General features: G+C 58.3%; 2 protein-coding genes across 4 annotated transcripts in view; both read left to right on the top strand.

Annotated features, from left to right (window-relative positions):
- Nucleotides 1-15,003, top strand: part of DGCR2 (DiGeorge syndrome critical region gene 2) — a 68,963-nt gene extending 53,960 nt beyond the window's left edge. For all 3 annotated transcript variants that reach the window (XM_037823512.1, XM_037823511.1, XM_037823510.1), the window contains 4 exons: nt 6,691-6,894; nt 11,842-11,994; nt 12,187-12,423; nt 13,070-15,003. In XM_037823512.1, the coding sequence (XP_037679440.1) occupies nt 6,691-6,894; nt 11,842-11,994; nt 12,187-12,423; nt 13,070-13,326 (851 nt within the window). In that variant the 3' untranslated portion in view covers nt 13,327-15,003. The remainder of the gene's footprint in view (nt 1-6,690; nt 6,895-11,841; nt 11,995-12,186; nt 12,424-13,069) is intronic.
- Nucleotides 15,004-15,852: 849 nt separating this feature from the next.
- On the top strand, nt 15,853-18,486 carry LOC119524847 (carbonic anhydrase 15-like). The gene is given in 10 exon segments (XM_037823480.1): nt 15,853-16,106; nt 16,279-16,381; nt 16,643-16,832; nt 17,266-17,414; nt 17,528-17,557; nt 17,842-17,868; nt 17,870-17,909; nt 18,011-18,177; nt 18,278-18,317; nt 18,320-18,486. Coding segments are annotated over 10 exon segments (1,167 nt in total).
- The last annotated feature ends 1,006 nt before the right edge of the window (nt 18,487-19,492 follow it).

The raw sequence follows: 19,492 nt of genomic DNA, 5'->3' as shown, positions 1-19,492 counted from the left end.
AGCAAAGTAGCGGGATACAAGGTTAATGCACATAAGTCAGTAATGTTTCTATATGCTAGAAATGAACAAACTGAAGAGACACTCAAGAAAAAGATACCATTTTCAATAGCAACTAAAAAAATCAAGTACCTAGGAATAAACTTAACCAAAGATGTAAAAGACCTATACAAAGAAAACTACATAACTCTACTAAAAGAAATAGAAGGGGACCTTAAAAGATGGAAAAATATTCCATGTTCATGGATAGGAAGACTAAATGTCATTAAGATGTCAATTCTACCCAAACTCATCTACAGATTCAATGCAATCCCAATCAAAATTCCAACAACCTACTTTGCAGACTTGGAAAAGCTAGTTATCAAATTTATTTGCAAAGGGAAGATGCCCCAAATTGCTAAAGACACTCTAAAAAAGAAAAACGAAGTGGGAGGACTTACACTCCCTGACTTTGAAGCTTATTATAAAGCCACAGTTGCCAAAACAGCATGGTACTGGCACAAAGATAGACATATAGATCAATGGAATCGAATTGAGAATTCAGAGATAGACCCCCAGATCTATGGCCGACTGATCTTTGATAAGGCCCCCAAAGTCACTGAACTGAGTCATAATGGTCTTTTCAACAAATGGGGCTGGGAGAGTTGGATATCCATATCCAAAAGAATGAAAGAGGACCCCTACCTCACCCCCTACACAAAAATTAACTCAAAATGGACCAAAGATCTCAATATAAAAGAAAGTACCATAAAACTCCTAGAAGATAATGTAGGAAAACATCTTCAAGACCTTGTATTAGGCGGCCACTTCCTAGACTTTACACCCAAAGCACAAGCAACAAAAGAGAAAATAGATAAATGGGAACTCCTCAAGCTTAGAAGTTTCTGCACCTCAAAGGAATTTCTCAAAAAGGTAAAGAGGCAGCCAACTCAATGGGAAAAAATTTTTGGAAACCATGTATCTGACAAAAGACTGATATCTTGCATATACAAAGAAATCCTACAACTCAATGACAGTAGTACAGACAGCCCAATTATAAAATGGGCAAAAGATATGAAAAGACAGTTCTCTGAAGAGGAAATACAAATGGCCAAGAAACACATGAAAAAATGTTCAGCTTCACTAGCTATTAGAGAGATGCAGATTAAGACCACAATGAGATACCATCTAACACCGGTTAGAATGGCTGTCATTAAACAAACAGGAAACTACAAATGCTGGAGGGGATGTGGAGAAATTGGAACTCTTATTCACTGTTGGTGGGACTGTATAATGGTTCAGCCACTCTGGAAGTCAGTCTGGCAGTTCCTTAGAAAACTAGATATAGAGTTACCATTCGATCCAGCGATTGCGCTTCTCGGCATATACCCGGAAGATCGGAAAGCAGTGACACGAACAGATATCTGCACGCCAATGTTCATAGCAGCATTATTCACAATTGCCAAGAGATGGAAACAACCCAAATGTCCTTCAACAGATGAGTGGATAAATAAAATGTGGTATATACACACGATGGAATACTACGCAGCAGTAAGAAGGAACGATGTCGTGAAACATATGACAACATGGATGAACCTTGAAGACATAATGCTGAGCGAAATAAGCCAGGCACAAAAAGAGAAATATTATATGCTACCACTAATGTGAACTTTGAAAAATGTAAAACAAATGGCTTATAATGTAGAATGTAGGGGAACTAGCAATAGAGAACAATTAAGGAAGGGGGAACAATAATCCAAGAAGAACAGATAAGCTATTTAACGTTCTGGGGATGCCCAGGAATGACTATGGTCTGTTAATTTCTGATGGATATAGTAGGAGCAAGTTCACAGAAATGTTGCTATATTAGGTAACTTTCTTGGGGTAAAGTAGGAACATGTTGGAAGTTAAGCAGTTATCTTAGGTTAGTTGTCTTTTTCTTACTCCCTTTTATGGTCTCTTTGAAATGTTCTTTTATTGTATGTTTGTTTTCTTTTTAACTTTTTTTTCATACAGTTGATTTTAAAAAGAAGGGAAAGTTAAAAAAAAAAAAAAAGAAAGAAAAACAAGGAAAAAAAAAAAGATGCAGTGCCCCCTTGAGGAGCCTGTGGAGAATGCAGGGGTATTCGCCTACCCCACCTCCATGGTTGCTAACATGACCACAGACATAGGGGACTGGTGGTTTGATGGGTTGAGCCCTCTACCATAGGTTTTACCCTTGGGAAGACGGTTACTGCAAAGGAGAGGCTAGGCCTCCCTATGGTTGTGCCTAAGGGCCTCCTCCCGAATGCCTCTTTGTTGCTCAGATGTGGCCCTCTCTCTCTGGCTAAGCCAACTTGAAAGGTGAAATCACTGCCCTCCTCCCTACGTGGGATCAGACACCCAGGGGAGTGAATCTCCCTGGCAACGTGGAATATGACTCCCGGGGAGGAATGTAGACCTGGCACCGTGGGACGGAGAACATCTTCTTGACCAAAAGGGGGATGTGAAAGGAAATGAAATAAGCTTCAGTGGCAGAGAGATTCCAAAAGGAGCCGAGAGGTCACTCTGGTGGGCACTCTTATGCACACTTTAGACAACCCTTTTTAGGTTCTAAAGAATTGGGGTAGCTGGTGGTGGATACCTGAAACTATCAAACTACAACCCAGAACCCATGAATCTCGAAGACAGTTGTATAAAAATGGAGCTTATGAGGGGTGACATGGGATTGGGAAAGCCATAAGGACCACACTCCACTTTGTCTAGTTTATGGATGGATGAGTAGAAAAATAGGGGAAGGAAACAAACAGACAAAGGTACCCAGTGTTCTTTTTTACTTCAATTGCTCTTTTTCACTCTAATTATTATTCTTGTTATTTTTGTGTGTGTGCTAATGAAGGTGTCAGGGATTGATTTGGGTGATGAATGTACAACTATGTAATGGTACTGTGAACAATCAAATGTACGATTTGTTTTGTATGACTGCGTGGTATGTGAATATATCTCAATAAAATGAAGACTAAAAAAATAAATAAATAAATAAATAAAATTTAAAAAAAAAAAAAAGTACTGGGTCTTTTCTGGGGCTGTTCAGCTTCAGACTGCCCAAGCATCCCAGTGTTTTCAGCGGTTCATGCCCAAGGTTGAGTGTCCGTTCCCAGAGCGGGGCTGGGGAGAGGAAGGGAGCCCCGTGTTCTTGGCTGTGTGGCCCGGGGTGGTGTCTTTATGTCTGAATGGCGGGGAGAGGAGGGAAGGGAGCAGCCTTGGCCCAAGTACCAGAGACTCGTGCTTTTCTTAAGGAAGTTTTGTAGATGGTCTTGATAGATGTTTCTTCATCTAGCTTTATTCCGTTGTGGTCCCAGAAGGTACTTTGTGTGATTTCAGTCTTTATAAATTTATTAAGATTTTATCTGTGACCTAATATGTGGTCTCTCCTGGAAAATGTTCCGCGTGTACTTGAGAACAAAGTATCTTCTGCCTTTGGTGGGGCGAGTGCTGTGTGTGTGTCCATTGGGCCTGACTGACTGTGTTGTTCGAGTCCTCTGTTTCTGTGCTGACCTTCTGTTTAGATGTTCTGTCGATTTTGAAAGTGGTGTCTTGAAGTCTCCAGCTGTCATTGTAGAGCCGTCTATTTCTCCCTTCAGTTCTGTCAGTTTTTGCTTCATATGTTATGTACTGTGTTGTAAGGTGCATATGTTTGCATAATTGTTGTATCTTCTATTGGTTTGAAACTTTTATCGATATATAATGTCCTTTTTTGTGTTGTGGAATCTCTTTTGACTTGAAATCTGTTTGTCTGACAGTAACATAGCCTCTCTGGCTCTCTTTGGATTACTGGGTGCCTGGGCTCTCTTTTTCCTCCCTTTTACTTGGTGAGTCTCTTAAAGACGGTACATAACGGATCTTTTTTTGAAACTGCCAGTCTCAGCCTTTTAAAAAGGGAGCTGATTCCATTTAAGGTAATAACTGAGAAGGACAGGTTTACTTTTGCCATTTATCTCTGTGTTTTGTATATCTTGTGGGGTTTTTGTTCTCTAATTACTCCATTACTGCCTTTTTTTAAAAGTTGGCTTTTTTTGTAGTGTGCAGTTTTGATTCCCTTCGTCTTTACTTTTCTCTATATTTTTAGTTATTTTCTGAGTGGTTACCTCATTACCCTGGACTTCTTATACTATAACAACCTCGTCTGACTCCTCTTAGTCGCCTACAAACTCTCTATGCCTGTGTGTCTCCTTCCCGCCCCCATTGTGTTCTTATTGCCTCAGGTTACATCTTTATATATTGTACGCCCATTAACATAGATTTTTTTTTGTTTTTACACATTTTTTCTGTTCAGCTGTATGGAGCGGGGAACAGGTTACAAACAAAAGGTACAATAATACAGGATTTTATATTTACCTGTGTAGTTGTCTGCAACAAATGTCCTATATCTCTTCTTACGGCTTCAAGTTACTCTCTCGGGTCCTTTTGTTTCTATCTAAAGGAATCCTTTAGCATTTCTCATATAGCAGGGCTCCTGTAATGGACTCTTGCCGCTTTTGTTTATCTGTAAATGTCTTTAATTTCCGTTTCATTTTTGAAGGATAATTTTGCTACTGCCTATAGAATTCTTGGTTCACAGGTTTTTTTCCTTAAGGACTTTAAATATGTCATCCCACTGTCTTCTCCTTCTTAGTTTCTGATGAGAAATCCACTGGAATCTTTATGGGGGACCCCTCGTATGTGACAAGTTGCCTCTGTCTTGCTGCTGTCAGAATTCTCTTTGTCTTTGGATTTTGGCAGGTTTACTCTAATGTGACTTGTGTAGATCTCTTGGAGTCTATCCTGCTCGGAATGTGTTGGGCTTCCTGGAGGTGTATATTTGCGTCTTTCATCTGATTTGGGAACCTTGGGCCATTATTTCTTGAAATACTTTTTCTGGCCCTTTGCCTCTCCTGTCCTTCTGGGACCCCGTGAGGTGTCTGCTGGTGCACTTGACAGGGACCAGCTCCCTCAGGCCCTGCTCATTTTTCTTCTTTATTTTTCCTCTCTGCTCCTCACACTGCCTGAGTTCAGTTGTCGTCAGGGTTGCTGATCCTTCCTTCCTTCTGTCTGTTTGAGTCTGCTGTTGAATCTGTCTAGGGAGGTTTTCTTTAAATTGCTGTACTTTGCAGCGCCAACATTTCTGTTTTGTCCTTTTTAATAATCTCTTATCTTCTTCTTTTGTTCAGACAACCTTTTCCTAATTTCTTTTAGCTCATTGAACATATTTAAGATGTTAAATTTAAAGTCTTTGCCTAATTATTCTAATAGTCTGTTATATGAGTTTGCTCGGGGATGATATCTGGCAGATTCTCTTTTTCCTGTCACTGGGTCATACTTTCCTGTTTCTTTGTGTGTTTTGTAATTTTTTGTTGACACCTGGACATTCTGAGTATTATGTTGTTATTACTTCTTTCAGCAATATTTTTTAATTTCTGTTGTATAAGTCCTTTACATCCTTGTTTAAATTTATTCCTAGATATTTTATTATTTTAGTTGCTATTATAAATGAAATTGTTTTCTTTTTTATTTCTTGATGTTTTCTGTGTTTTTGAAAACGAATCTCTCTTGTTGCTTTCTCACAAATCGTTGTTCTTAATGTTTTGATAACTGTGTGCACATATTTACATTCATTTTAATAAAAGTTTTATTCTTTATCTGACTGTGACATTCTCTGAAGACCCTCGGGCTTTTATCCTGCTCTTGTTGTGTCTGCTGCCTCCCGTTCTTGGTGGACCGTATGCTCGTGTGTGTCATGGTTCTGGATTGTCACTCACCTTAGACGGGGTCTGTCCGCCAGGGTTCCTTGCGGCCTGGGGTTGGGTGTCTCGACTGCAGGTGCCCCGGAGGCCCCTTGGAGGGGAATTGCTTCCTGAGTTGCTTGTCCCTGACCCCGTGGGCTACACAGGTTCACCCTCACCTTGCGTGAGCCGCAGACCCATGCGGAGGAACTTTCCGCCGAGTCTTTTCCTGGCCGCCCCGTGCTCTCCCCGTGTAGCCGCTGGAACAACGTCCTTCTCCCGTGCCTTTGCCGTGTGCTGAGCACGTGGCCCCTTCAGGCGCGTGTCCCTTGGAGCGGGACCCCCTGCTGCCTCGGCCCCTCGCCCGGCATCGTCCTGTCTGCAGGCTCAGGGCTCTGGCTTGCAGCCCCTCCTCGGCTCTTCTGGGGCCAGCCCCCGGCCACAGCTCAGCCCTGCATTGTTCCCTGCACATCTCAGGTTTGTGGGTCGTCTTATCTAGCAGACCCGGCACTGTCTCCTGCGATTCATTAGAGATGCATTCTGATTTTGAAGCCGCTAAAACGTGCAGCAGCTGTATCTTAGAGGCGAGAAGATCTCCTAAGTACAACTACTTAGGCAACTTAGAAGCAAACTCTTTGCGCCTTTTCCCCCAGACCTGGCCTTCCCCTCCATCCCAGCTCCCCCGCCACCCGGGGTCAGTTTGCCCTGACTGGGTGTGCTGGTCACAGCTGGGCGTTGGTGGTGACCACTCCCGACAGCCCTCCCTGAGGGTGTGGGGTGGTCGGGGAGTCCAGCCCGGGCAGGGCTCGGGCGCATCTCGCCACCTCCTCACCCAGCAGGTGTGCCCAGGCCCGGGTGGGTGGGTGAGGCAGGGCTCCAAGACCTGTGCTTGAGACCAACATTAACACGCTCCTGTGCGTGTGTGTGTGTGTGTGTGTGTGTGTGTGTGTGTGTGTGTTTGTGCCTGTTGCAGGTCAGACGTGTGTCGACATCAAGGACAACGTGGTGGACGAAGGGTTCTACTTCACCCCGAAGGGGGACGACCCGTGCCTGAGCTGCACCTGCCACGGGGGGGAGCCGGAGATGTGCGTGGCCGCCCTGTGCGAGCGGCCCCAGGGCTGCCAGCAGTACCGCAAGGACCCCAGGGAGTGCTGCAAGTTCATGTGCCTGGACCCAGGTGAGACGGGGGGTCGCACTCAGCCCACCGGGGCCGGCGCTGGGCTTCCCTTGCTTCCTCGGTGGCTCGCACCCAGACCTGCTCCTGGCCCGTCTGTGTCCCGGGGCTGCGGTCCCTCCCCATGGCCCCCGGCTTCCTGGAGCCTCTCGGGTTGGTTCGCCCTCGGGTGCTGAGAGCTGGAGAGTGGCCGTGCTCGCAGGGCCGCTGCAGCTGACGGCCTCGAGCCTTTACGGGTCGGAGCTGGGCTTCCCGCCGGGCCCGCACCCACCTCCTGTTCCTGAGCAGGGTGCTCGCGGCGGGTCGTGACGGTTCCCGTCGCTCCTGTCGGCATCTTCAAGACACATTTAACATTACTCTCGTTTTCAAGGTGAAAGTCCTCCCCATCAGGTGGTGCTTTACAGGTGGGCACTACCTAAGAGTTTCGGGGGTGACCCTTTTCCTCCCACTTCCAAAGCAGCAGCACGTGGGGTCCCGCCCTCTAGGGGTGCTTGGCAAGCCTCAGACTCTGCGTCGCGTGCCTGGTCGTGCTCCACACCAGGGCCATTGCTGGCGCCAGAGGAATCCAGTCTCAGAGACACGCGACCTGGCGCTCACCACCTGGGTTCGTTCTTTCTTGGTGCCACAGCGTGGGCACACCTGGGGCAGGGAGCGCTTTGTGGTGGTCTCGGGGTTCGCGGACCCTGCAGCTGAGCAGCCAAAGAGGGGTGTGGGGCCGTCTCTGTGCCCCAAGCATCAGCATCCCATGCCCGTGGGGGTGCAGAGCAGCGCGAGCCAGCCCAGGATGCACAGTTGTCATGTCCCTGCATGCCGGGGGCTGCGGGGCGAGGGCACCTGTCCTTCAGAGGCCGGGAGGCCAGGCAGCCGGGGCCTCCGACGCATACTTCAGGAAGGGTGCGCTGCCTAGGAGGGAGTCGGGCCCAACATATGGTGGAGCCCGCAGCGGCCATGGAGCTGGAGCTGGGGAGCGTGGCCTCCTGGCCGTCCTGTCTCGGGGTGGGCAGGCTCGGCTTGAACAAGGCCATAGAAACCCTCCCGGGGCCTCACCAAGGGTCCTAGGCCACCGACTACACCCCCCGGGATTCTCGTTGCCTTCTCCACGGGCTCTGTCCTGCACAAGTCTCATCGCCCGGCTGCCTGGTTCCATTGCCCAGGAGCCCCTCTGCCCGGCTCTGCAGTGGTGCCGGACACAGGCAGGGGTAGCCTGAGGGTCTCAGGCAGAGAGGGGCGCTCAGCCAGGGGCCTGCTCTCCGCCCAGAGCAGTGCGTCCTTCTTCCAAGGACTGAGACAGCCCCCGAAGCTGGGACACGGGAAATGGGGTCTCCGGTGTCAGCCTTCAGAGGGTCCCCTCAGCAGACAGGGGTCTGCTCTCGCCACCCTGCTCAGCATGGCCTGGAGGTGGGGCCCAGGCTGGAAGGGGAGAAGGGAAAGCGTCTCTCTCTGCAGATGACATGATTGATTGTCTAGAAAGAAGATCCCAGAGAAGCCATGGAAGTTACGAGAACTGGTAAGTGTGTTCAGCAAGGTCTTCAGATACAAGATCAATACACAGAAGTCAATTTTAAAATATATATATACACACACACTACCTGTAAAAATTGGAAACTGACGTTTTAAAGAAAAGTACCACTTACAACAGCACCAAAAACCATGAAATACTGGGCATAAATCTTACAGAATTAACTGTGGTCCGTGTACTGCACACTGTGCTGATGAAGGAAGTTAAAGACTTAAACAGAAGGGAAGGGGGAGCTGCCCTGTGTTCACCCTCAGAAGACTCAGTGTCGTTGAGGGGTCAGTGGTCCCCAGAGTACTGTGGGTTCAGCACAGCTCCCACTTTTTAAAATTCCAGTGGAGTTTTTTGTAGACACTGAGAAGCTGATTCTAAAATTTACATGGAAAAGCCAAGGAATTCAAAGAGCCAAGGCAGCTTTTAAAAAGAACTGAGTTGGAGAAGTCACGCTCCCTGATTTAAGACTTAGGTATCAATGAGAGCAGTGTGTCGGTGGTGAAGGAACAGGCACGGAAATCAGCAGAGATTGTGGGACCAGGCCTCCCCTGCTGTGCTCGGCTGGTTTTCACTGAAGAGCAGAGGCCGTTCCGGGGAGAAAGGGAATCCTCCCAACAGGCAGTGCTGGAACCATGGCTGTCGCGGGTCCCCGCCCACCACGTTGCTCTGCACCGTGTGTAGGAACCAGCTCAGAATGCTCATGGTCCTGACTGCAAAACCTAAGGCTGCAAAAATAACTCTCAGAAGGAAACCTGGGAGAAAATCTTAGTGACCTTGCGGTAGGCAGCATTTTTAGATACAGCATCGAAAACGTGGTCCATTAAAGAAAAAGTGGTAAATTAGACCATCCAGATCGAAAGCTTCTGCTCTTTGAAAGACTATTAAGGAAATGGAAAGACAAACCGCCGACTGAGAAGAGGCACTTAACAAATCACGTGGCTAGCCGAGGTCTCAGAATCTGTAATGAACTCTTAAAACACAGTAACAAGAAAACGAACACCCCTGTTTAGAGATGGGCAGGATTTAAAATGACTCTTCACTGAACCCATGAAGAGCTGCTCGGTATCACTGGTCAGTAGGGATACAAATTAGAACCACACGGGGCACCGCTGCCTCCCCGATAAAACAGTGAAGCTAGTAAAACCGACCGTGCCGAGCGCTGGCAGCGACGCGGGGCTCCCCGGGCTGTCCCCCGTGGCTCTCCCCTCCCTCCTGGGGAGTCCGGGGACCGTGGACTCTGGGAACGGAGGTGCCCTGCCCGGCTGCTTCCGGCTGCTTCCTCTCAGGACGGCCTGGAAACGTCCCGTGTAACTGAGCTTCGGGCCGGGCGGCCGCCTGGGGAGGGCGTCGCTCAGCGATCGGGCGTCAGACCAGGGCGGGGCCTGCGGACCTCAGGGCACCTTCCGTTCCAGAAGCATCTATCCCAGCAGGGCCCAGGGGCGGCTGGGAGCCAGCAGGCCCGGGGGACAGGACAGCCCCAGCTGCGATGACACCACGGAGGGACTGGCGCTGTCTGCTCTGGACAGGGGTAGCTTGCTTCTAGAAGCTTCTTTCCAGTACCCTTTGTGGCGGGACGGTCAGGATTTCCATCAAGTCCTTGGTTTTATTTTGCAACTGACCATGAGTTTGTCACAGCAAAGGGGCTGCTGTTCTAAGCGCCTCTGGGATCTCTGAGCTGGCAGCCGTTAAAAGACAGTTGCCAGCGCCCGGCTGATGGACTGTCACCCACAGACAGGGACAGAATGTTCCCGGAGGCTGGAGGGCGGCCCCAGGCAGCAGGAAAAGCAGCAGTTGGTGGGAGACGTTTCCTTTCCCCACGTGCACATCTCTAGTGCTGTCAGCCGCAAAGGCAGCTCCGGGGTGTGGGGCACGGGGCAGGCGCCCCTGCGGGAGGGTGGGGGGCTGGTTTCCTGATGTGTCCACCTGGGGCAGAGGGCTGTGGACGGTCCCCGGGGCCCCTGTCCATGCCGGGAGCCGAGCAGGCCATGCCTCTATCTGTGGAGCCCGTCCCTCCCGGACCCTCTCCAGTCTGCTCTGTGCCTGTGAGCTGCGAGTTACAGTCACAGACAGAGACCCCAGGGGCTCCCACCCCAAAGGGACGCTCACTGAAAAGTGGGGTGTGGGGATCCCCCTCTGTGGAGGAGGGAGGGTGCTCTGGGGCCTCGGAGGGTCCACTACTGGGAAGGCCCGGATGGCAGGCGGTGTGGGGCCCACAGGGAGCCCTGAGTCACCCCGCTGGGCTGGGATGTGGGGGGTGACTGCTCTGAGCCTCGGGTCCCCCCATGGCGGGGAGTTCACCCTCTTCATCAGGTTGGTGGGAGGTGACCGCAGACGTGCTCGTGCTCACCACGCTGAGGGCCGCTGCGGCCTTACGGTGCTCTGGGCACAGAGCCGGGGCCCTGCTGTGCTCCTCCTGGTGTACACCCAGCACGGGGGCCACACTGGGGAGGGGGCCTTCGTGCCGAGGTCCGAGGCACGCGAACGTGTGACCCAGCACTTCCTGGTCCTCGGCCCGGACAGGAACGGGGCCCCGCTGCCCCCCGACAGCCCACGTGCCCAGGGCTGGTGGGCCTAGATCATCAGGGGGCCGGTGAGGACCTGTGCTCACAGCTGCCCCACAGCTGCAGCGGGGTCGTGTGTGTGACGTCAGGTCAGGGCTGACCGTCCCCAGCAGTCCCCAGACTCGGCGGGCCTGAGCCGCCCCCACCCCATCCTGTCACCGTTCTCTCCCCTTGCATGAGGAGCCCCAGTGGCTTCCCAGCGCTGTTTTGTCCCCGCCTTGGCGTCCTCTGTCCAGCAGCTGTCATGAGCCAGAGCTCTGGCACCAGGGGACCTGCCCCAGCCCACACCTCCCACGGCGTCCCTCACGCAGCCCCCGCCCCTCCGGCCCTGCCTCGGCCCCTCTCCTCGCAGCCTCACTGTCCAGCAGAGCACGAGCCTGCCTCGCTGTCAGCACTTCCTGTGCCAGTCACAGTTGTGGACTTTGTGTCCGTCGGCTCTCAGTGGGGACGGGGAGACTGAGGCTTGTCCTCAGCTTGAGCCCCTGCTCCCGGACGTGCCTGGTGGCTGGGGAGGAGCCGTGGCCGTGCCAACCGGCAGCAGCCTCTGCCCTGGGTGGCCGTGCAGCCCCCTGTGGTGGCCCCGTTCACACCGTGTTTGCACCTGGCAGTCCTGGGGGCCTGAGCCCTGCATGGAGGCGCTCGGCCACCCTGCTGACAAGGCCGGCTCCCCGTGCACCCCTGCAGCCCCAGAGCACGGGGGCCTCCGCTCGGGGCCATCAGCTGTGACACGTGTCTGCTTTTGCTGTCGTCCTGCTGTCCTCAGTCTGAGCTCCGTCCTTCCTCAGACATGGCCGAGGCTTGGTCCCATGAGGGCCGGCGGGGTGTGGGGTCTGGGGCCCTCCCCACCTCAGTGCTGGCACCTTCCTCCTCTCCTCGCAGACGGCAACAGCCTGTTTGACTCCATGGCCAGCGGGATGCGGCTCGTCGTCAGCTGCGTCTCCTCCTTCCTCATCCTCTCGCTGCTGCTCTTCATGGTCCACCGGCTGCGCCAGAGGCGCCGCGAGCGCATCGAGTCCCTGATCGGGGCCAACTGTGAGCGCCCCTGACCCTGTGACCCCCACGCGCGGCAGCCCCCGGGGTCCTGGGAGTGGGCCTGAGGCCGGGTGTGTGCAGAGGAGCAGGGGACTGGAGGGGACGGGGGAGCAGCAGGGCCCATGGGGAGGGTGCAGGGCGGGGTCCCGGGGACTGCCCCCGAGTGACCGGCGCCCTCTCGCCGCCCGGCAGTGCACCACTTCCACCTGGGCCGCAGGATCCCCGGCTTCGACTACGGCCCAGACGGCTTCGGCACGGGCCTCACCCCGCTGCACCTGTCGGACGATGGCGAGGGCGGCACCTTCCACTTCCACGACCCCCCGCCCCCCTACACGGCCTACAAGTACCCCGACCTCGACCAGCCCGACGACCCACCGCCCCCCTACGAGGCCTCCGTCAACCCCAACGGCGTCTTCTACGACCCCGCAGGTGCCTCCGCCCGGGGAGGGGGCCACGCCCAGGGCCCCCGGTGCCCACAGCTCAGCCTGCTCCCCGGCCCTCGAGTCCTGGCGTTCGGGTGAACGGGGCTCTGGGGCCAGGACCCCATCCTGAGCAGCTGGTGGCGGAGCCTGTCCTTGGGACCCCCAGTGGGTGCCCCAGGGGCCTGGGGCCCTTCAGAGCTGGCGCATTTGAGGGGAGGCGCCAGTCCAGGGCTGGAGGTGAGGCCCACCCGAGCTCAGGAGCTGACCACGGGGCTGTGGGGATCTGCAGGCCCAGACGCCAGGCGCTGTGTGTGGGGTGCTCCCTGCAGAGGGGGGAAAGAGCAGGTCTGTGACGGGGCCAGTGGCTTGACTGTTGGCCCCTCGGGACGCTGTGGCTGTAGTTCTCGCAGGAAGGAGTGGTGGGGGGCTTGTCTGGCCTGACCCTGTGGTGCCGTTGGGGGTGCCCTGTCTGGCGGGAGCCAGCTTGGCTGCTCACGGCTGCCCCTGCCCCTTGCACATCTCGGGTGCCCAGAGCATGGGGCCATTAGCGTGTCCTGGGGACCCCACCCCCATGAGGCCATGTTGGGTGCGTGCAGGTGGGGAACCGCGGTTCGGCCTGGCCCCTGACCCTGACCCCGCTGTCGCTTCTGCAGACGACGACGCTTTTGAACCAGCCGAGGCCGGCCCGCCAACCCCGGGGGCTGGTGGCAGTGAGGGCGCGTCGCCGCGGCCCCCAGAGCAGTCCCTGCCCACCGCGGGGGCCTCGCTCGCAGACCCGGAGGACTCGGCCGACAGCAGCAGCACCCTCCTCGTGCCCCCCGAGCCCACCCAGGGCGGGAGTGCCCTGGCCACAGAGGCCCTGCGGGGGGCTGCCCGGCTCGGTCACAGCCCCCTCAACACCATGGTGTAGGGGACGGTCCGCCCGTGGCGACCCTGATGGACGCAGCAGCCAGCTCCGTGAGGGCCCCGGCCCAGCTCCACTGTGCCCCCCGCGTGTGTGTGCCTGTGAGAGAGCCCACACTGCCCTTCGGAGGGCAGGCCTGGGCGCGGGGGCTCCGGACATGCAGGGCTGCGGCTGCCCACCTCCCCATGGGACCCGGCGGCAGAGGAGGACAGAGTGAGGGGCTGGGAACAAAGGCTGGGAACACGGGCCAACGCTGTGCCGTGCTGCAATTTGTGACCGGGCCGACGACCCCCGGCACGATGGGGGGCTGGGGTGTCCAGTCCGGGGGCACTGTCAGCGTTGCCTGGCAGGGGTCTGCTTCAGGGGGTCCCAGGATGGCCCCCTCAGGGCGCGAGGCTGGGGGCTCTGGGACCCGAGACCCTGGGAAGGGCCGCTTGGAAGGAGGGTGAGCTCGGCCCGTCTCCAGCTGGCTCCCCGCAGCCCACTTCCGCCCGGGTGGACCCCCGGAGGCCTCAGCCCAGCTAGGGCCCTGCCCCCGGCCCTCCTCGGGGAGCGGAGCAAGTCCAGGCCCCGTCTGCCACCCTCCAGGGTCCCGGCCCCCCGCCTCCGGCAGAGTTGGCCCCTGGCCCTACCCCCACCTTGTTTGTGCCATGAGGGCTCTTTCTCGGGGGGCAGGGGGCCCGGCGACCATCCCCTGGAGGTCCGCTTCCCGCCCGCCCCGTGCCCGCTCCCCGTCCTTCCCCAGCAGCCCCGGGGCGGCCGAGGGAGCCACCACTTGCCCCTGCGGGGCCCGTCCTCCGGGGCTGAAGCGTTCCTTGGAGACTAAGCGGGTTCGCGGGTTCTGTGCGATTTTTAGCACTTCTGTAACCTTTTCTGCGTGAATGTCTGGAGCTTTTCTTGTGTGTGCGCGTCTGTGTGTTCGTGTGCGTCTGTGTGTTTGCGGTGGGGGGCTCCCTGGGCACCTGTGCCCTGCGGCGTCACCCCTCCTGCCCGGAGGCGCGCGGCCTGGCTCCCCGGCCCCCTCGTGCCCCGGGAGGGAGCTCCGTGGTGGAGACGCTCCGCCGCTCCCCGATGGGAACCACCCTGGGACCCTTCCTGGGTGGAGGAAGAGTGGGGTTCCCGCAGGCCGCCCCTCGGAACCGACCTGCAGCCCCCAAAGCTGGTGGAGGGCTGCGCCCGGCCGTCACCCTGTCCCTGGGCTCGGCGACCTCCGGGCAGCCCGGGCCTCCGCTGGCCACTGCTGCCGACCCGCGGGACCCGCTCAGGGCCCTGGACCGGGGCTGGTGCGGGGGATCCCGACAGCTCTGGGTCCCGCCCAGCCCGGGGGTCGGCCCTGCTGGGGCCGCCGAGGGGTCACGGAGCACGTGGGGCCCGCCTGTCCCTCCTTGCCCTCCCTCCCGGACGCCCGCCCTCGGGGTCCTCGCAGTCTGACGACCCTGCAACCCTGGGAGAGCCGGGCCCCTGCCCGGGGGCGCCTCCGCTGTGCTGCGGGGCGGCTGCCCTCTGCCCTCCCGGCCGCGGGGATCGGGCACTGTACATTGTCTCGATGCCTGTTTTTTATGTTTCCTTTCACTTAAGGGTTTTTAGTTCGGGTTTATTTTTGGTTGGGTTGGCACTAATCCTTTTCTTAAAATGCTGTGAGACCCATTTCATCCAAATGCCAAATAAATTTGTGTTCTGGAAGAGGCCTGGTCCGTCCTTGGGGAGGCTGCGCCCTCCTGACAGCCTCAGCTGGGGTGGGGTGGCTGGGCTGGGACTGGCCCCTCCCTCATGAGATGTGGGGATGGGGGCTCAGGCCCTCTCTGCAGGCCTTGGGGTTCCCTGTTCTTGTCTGTAGAATGGGCTGGGTCGTCCCCTCTCCCGTCCCTCCACATGGACTGCTGCGGACCCCGGCCCGGCACAGGTGAGGGCTGAGCTGGCGGTCCCGGCTGCGCGGGTGCAGAGAGGAGCTGGGCGGCAGGTGGAAGCCCAGTGGGTGCAGCCTGAGACCCTCCTGTCCCTGCTTGTCTCTGATCGCTGTCCCAGAGGCCAGTGGCCCGTCGGTAAGTCCCCGCACCGTGGTGCAGGGCGCGAGGGCACCGGCTGGCTCGGCGATGCCCGTCCTCTCGCCCCGGCCCCCGTCACCCAGTCCCCGCCAGGCGCCCCTTCCCAGCCCGCCGACGGGGGGTGTTCGGTGGCGAGCCCGCAGCGGGGCGGGGGTCTGCTGGACGCGGGAGGGTCCCGAACTGCCACCGGGGCCCGCGGCGGCCGGAGACCCTTCGGCGGGGTCGTTCCTGCCTCGGAAAAGAGCGGATCGGCGCGCAGGGCCGCGGGGGGCGCCGCCAGGAAGGAGGCGGTGGTTTGGGGCGCCCAGGCCCGCAGCGCGGCGGAGACCCCAGCCCAGCCCACCCCGGAGCGCCCCTCCAGGCCCCCACCCCTCCCTCCTCGTCTGTAAACGGGGTTAACAGTAGACCCCTCGGGGGGCCGGGGGGAGCCGCGAGCCCAGCGCGGGGACGGGGGCGGGCAGCCGGGCCGCTGGGTCACGCCCCGCTCATGAATATGCAGCGGCCGCCGCCGCCCTCCCTGCAGTCCTCCCCCCCACGAGCTGCGGCCGCCGCCTCCACCATGCAGGCCCCGGGGGGTTCCTTCTGGGCGGGGGAGGAGATCCTGGGGTCTCCCGGCGGGGAGTCCAGGCCTGGCAGCCCCCCAGGGGACGGGACCCTGAGAGGGCCCGGGTGGACGGGCTCACAGCCCAGCCCCTGCCCTGCCCGCAGGCACCCGGTGCTGCGACCCCCAGGACGAGTGCGGTGAGGACAGAGCTTGGCCGGGGCGCAGGGGCTGCCGCCATGTCCGGGCCGTCGGGGCATGTGGTGTCTGCTCTCTGCGGGTTTCCGTCTGTAGACCCGGGTGCCCGTGGCTGCCTGGGCACCGGTGGCAGTGTCCCTCTGTCCCTCTGTGTGTGTAACGTCTGCCGGTCAGCGTGTGCCCAGCCGTCTGTCCGTCAGGCTTAGTCTCCACGGGCACCCGCAAGCCCGTCGGTGTGGTCAGCCCAAGCGAGTGGACGGGGCGGGCGGGTGACCGGGTGCCGGGAGAGCCTTCCGTCCCCTCTCCGTGTGCCAGCCAGCCTGTGGCCATGGATCCGAGGCAAGCGTCTGTGTGAGGGTGCTGCGAACACCGGACTAGGACAGGATCTGGGGGGGACGGGCTGGGCATGTGGCACTTGTAACACATCCAGGTTGGGTTTTGGGGAGAGCTGGGCTACTCTGTGGGCATGTGTGGGAGGGTGGACCCCTCCCACTCTCCCCTGTGCACCCCCAAGCTGCCCCCCGGGCCCCCCCTACAGACCCCAGACCCTGTCCCCTCAGGCCCCACCCACTGGAAGGAGATGGCCCCTGCCTGTGGGGGTCCATCGCAGTCCCCCATCAACATCAATCTTCACCAAGTCCAGCGGGACCCCACTCTTGGACCCTTCATCTTCCAAGGCTACGACTCAGCACCCCCAGGTCTGTGGACCCTGGAGAATGATGGCCACACAGCTCAGCACCCCATAGCCCTGACACAGGGGGTTGGGGCCCCCAAAGGGGTCAGGAACCCCACAAATATGTTAGGGACCCCCACAAATGGGTTAGGAACTTTTACCCAAGAGTGCAAACACCCCACAGGAATCAATCTCCACAAAGAGGGGACGGGGATCAGGACACCCCAAGAAGCCCAAACCCCACACAGGCTGAGGATGCCCCGGAATAGTTGCAGCCCCCCACAGTGACACATTCCTGGGGGGTCAGCACCCCCTCTACAGGAGGCCACCTCCCCGGGCCCTGCAGGGTGGGGAGACTTCCACTGTGGCCGCCGAGGCCAGGGGCTGGCCCAGCATTGACCCACGGGGGCAGTGAGCCCCATCGGGAGCAGACTGGCCTGGGGGGACAGGTGACCTTTGCCCACACCCTGCAAGGCCCCCGTGCTCCCCAGTGCTCCTCTGCCTGGACGCCGGCCCGCAGAGCCTCCTGGGGGTGCGGGGCGCCGGGCTGCCCCCGCCCGCCTACCGCACGCTGCAGTTGCACTTCCACTGGGGGGGCTCCGAGCACAGCCTGGACGGGCGGCGCTGCACCATGGAGGTGGGACTCAGGGAGCAGGTATTGGGGGTGCTGGCTGCTGGGCTGGAGGGCCCCATGGAGGCGGGAGGGGGTGGGGGGCAGCCTGAGTACCCCCCACGTCTGTACCTCCCCAGATGCATGCGGTGCTGGCCGTGCTGCTGGCGGTGAGGGAGGGGCTGAGCGACGCCGCTCCCACGCTCCTGGACGGGATCCACGGGGGGCTGGGGAGGAACCAGGGGGGCCTGTGGGGTCTCTGGGGGCAGTGGGGAGTGGTTGGGTGTCTATTGGGGTTGTAGGATTTCAAGATCCCAGGGGATGGGAAGTGGGAGGAATCTGCAGCATCAGTGGGGTCACCTACCCCATCTCCCCAGTTAGAGCCTCCCCTAGACCCCCCAGATCTCCTCGATCCCCCGCCCCCCACCACCACCTCACTTGGAGCCCCTCTCAGGAGCAGGATGCTGACAACCCCAACTTCTTCGGCCCTCGTGTCCGGCCTGAAGAATGTGTCCTGGCCGGGTGAGGAGCCACGGGAGGCATCCCGGGTGGGGGGTCCTGGAAATCAGGGTGGCCAGGGCACGGGGAGGCCGGTTCCAAGCCCACCCCCCAAACCCATCCAGGGGTCTCCGCAGATCTGGCTGCCACCTTCCCGCTGGCCTCGCTGCTGCCCGGCGTCTCCAGCCTGTCACACTACTTCCGCTACTCGGGGTCGCTGACCACCCCCGGCTGCGAGCCCGCCGTGCTCTGGACCGTCTTCGAAGACCCGGTGCCCATCGGGCGTGCCCAGGTGGGGTCCTGTCCCTTGGTGAGGGCTGCTGCCCTCCCCTGGGCCCCACTGCCTCTGCCCAGCTGCCTGTCTTGACCCGTCTTTGCGCCCCCACCCTCAGGTGGCCCAGTTCCGGACGGTGCCCTAGGCCGGACCCCCAGGCTCACGGGTAACATCCGCCCACAGCAGCTGCTTGCGGGGCGCAGGGTCTCAGCGTCCCCCAGTGCCTCCATCCACGCTGCAGCCATTCCTTCTGCCTGCACCCAGGCCAGCACTTGGGGGGCCCTGCTGGGCCTGGGCCTTGGCCTGTGGCTCTGGGGGCGCCTCTAAGATCCAGGAATCCCCCACCTCACCCCAATAAATGATGCACAGAACGGCCTTGGCAGCGTGTGGCTGGGGGTGGGTCCTGGGGGCTCTGCCTCAGTCACCCATGTGGGGAATCCCTCGTGCCACCAGGATCAGGACAAAAGCCCCTTCCTTCTGAGGCCTCACTGTGCCCGCCATATAAACAGGGAAGCCCCTGAGTGACCCTCCCCTGCCCCACCACAGTCAGCCCCAGAGCCCCTTCCAGAACTGTCCGCCCCACCCTCCACGTCCTGAGTCCCCAAACCAGCTGCGAGGAGGAAAGCCAGCAGGTCTTAGCATCACCGTTAGCCTAGGAGCACACATTTTATTTTTAAAGGAGCTGGTGGATGGACACAGGGACTCTGGCGAGGTTAACTGGCCCCAGTGGCCATTTCTGAGTCCAGGAGGTGGGAAGTTGCCGTCTGCAGCCCCTCACCTGGGTGGAGGGGACCGCACCCTGGCTAGCCCAGGGCTGCCCGTCCCGGTGGGCCTGAGTGCAGGGTGACACTTTTTGGAGAGAGACCAGTGTCCAGGTGGCTGCCTGTGGTGAAGCTAAGTGTCCTTGACAAGGTGTCACTGCCCGAAGTGGAGCTGAGAGTCCAAGGGACACTGTCCGGGGAGGCTGGTCGGAGTTGGGGTTTGTGTCCAATCCATGCCCTGTGGGCTGCAGCTGCACGTGTGGTGACTGTCCTCGAGTGGGGCTGTGTCCGGGTGTCCCTGGGAGAGCGGGTGACAGCCTCTATTCCAGTGCACGCAGGCCCTTAAAGAAACAGAATTGTGAGCCCCTTCCTTTGGTGGAGGAATTGGGGTCCCCTGGGCTGCCAATCTAGCACATCCAAGCAGACACACCCCGGTCCCAGCCCCTTCTCCCCAAGCCAGGACTCAGGCTCCTGCGGGGACCCCCCACCGGCTGCGCAGAGCCACCCGCGCGCCCCAGACGCGACCCCGGGGGACCCACCTGGCCCGGGGTCGCCCCGGCGCGCCCATGGGC

The sequence above is a fragment of the Choloepus didactylus genome (genome assembly GCF_015220235.1).
Source record: "Choloepus didactylus isolate mChoDid1 chromosome 23 unlocalized genomic scaffold, mChoDid1.pri SUPER_23_unloc1, whole genome shotgun sequence".
Classification (NCBI taxonomy): domain Eukaryota; kingdom Metazoa; phylum Chordata; class Mammalia; order Pilosa; family Megalonychidae; genus Choloepus; species Choloepus didactylus.
Note: the sequence above shows the minus strand (reverse complement) of the source record. Positions and strands in the feature narration are given on the sequence as shown.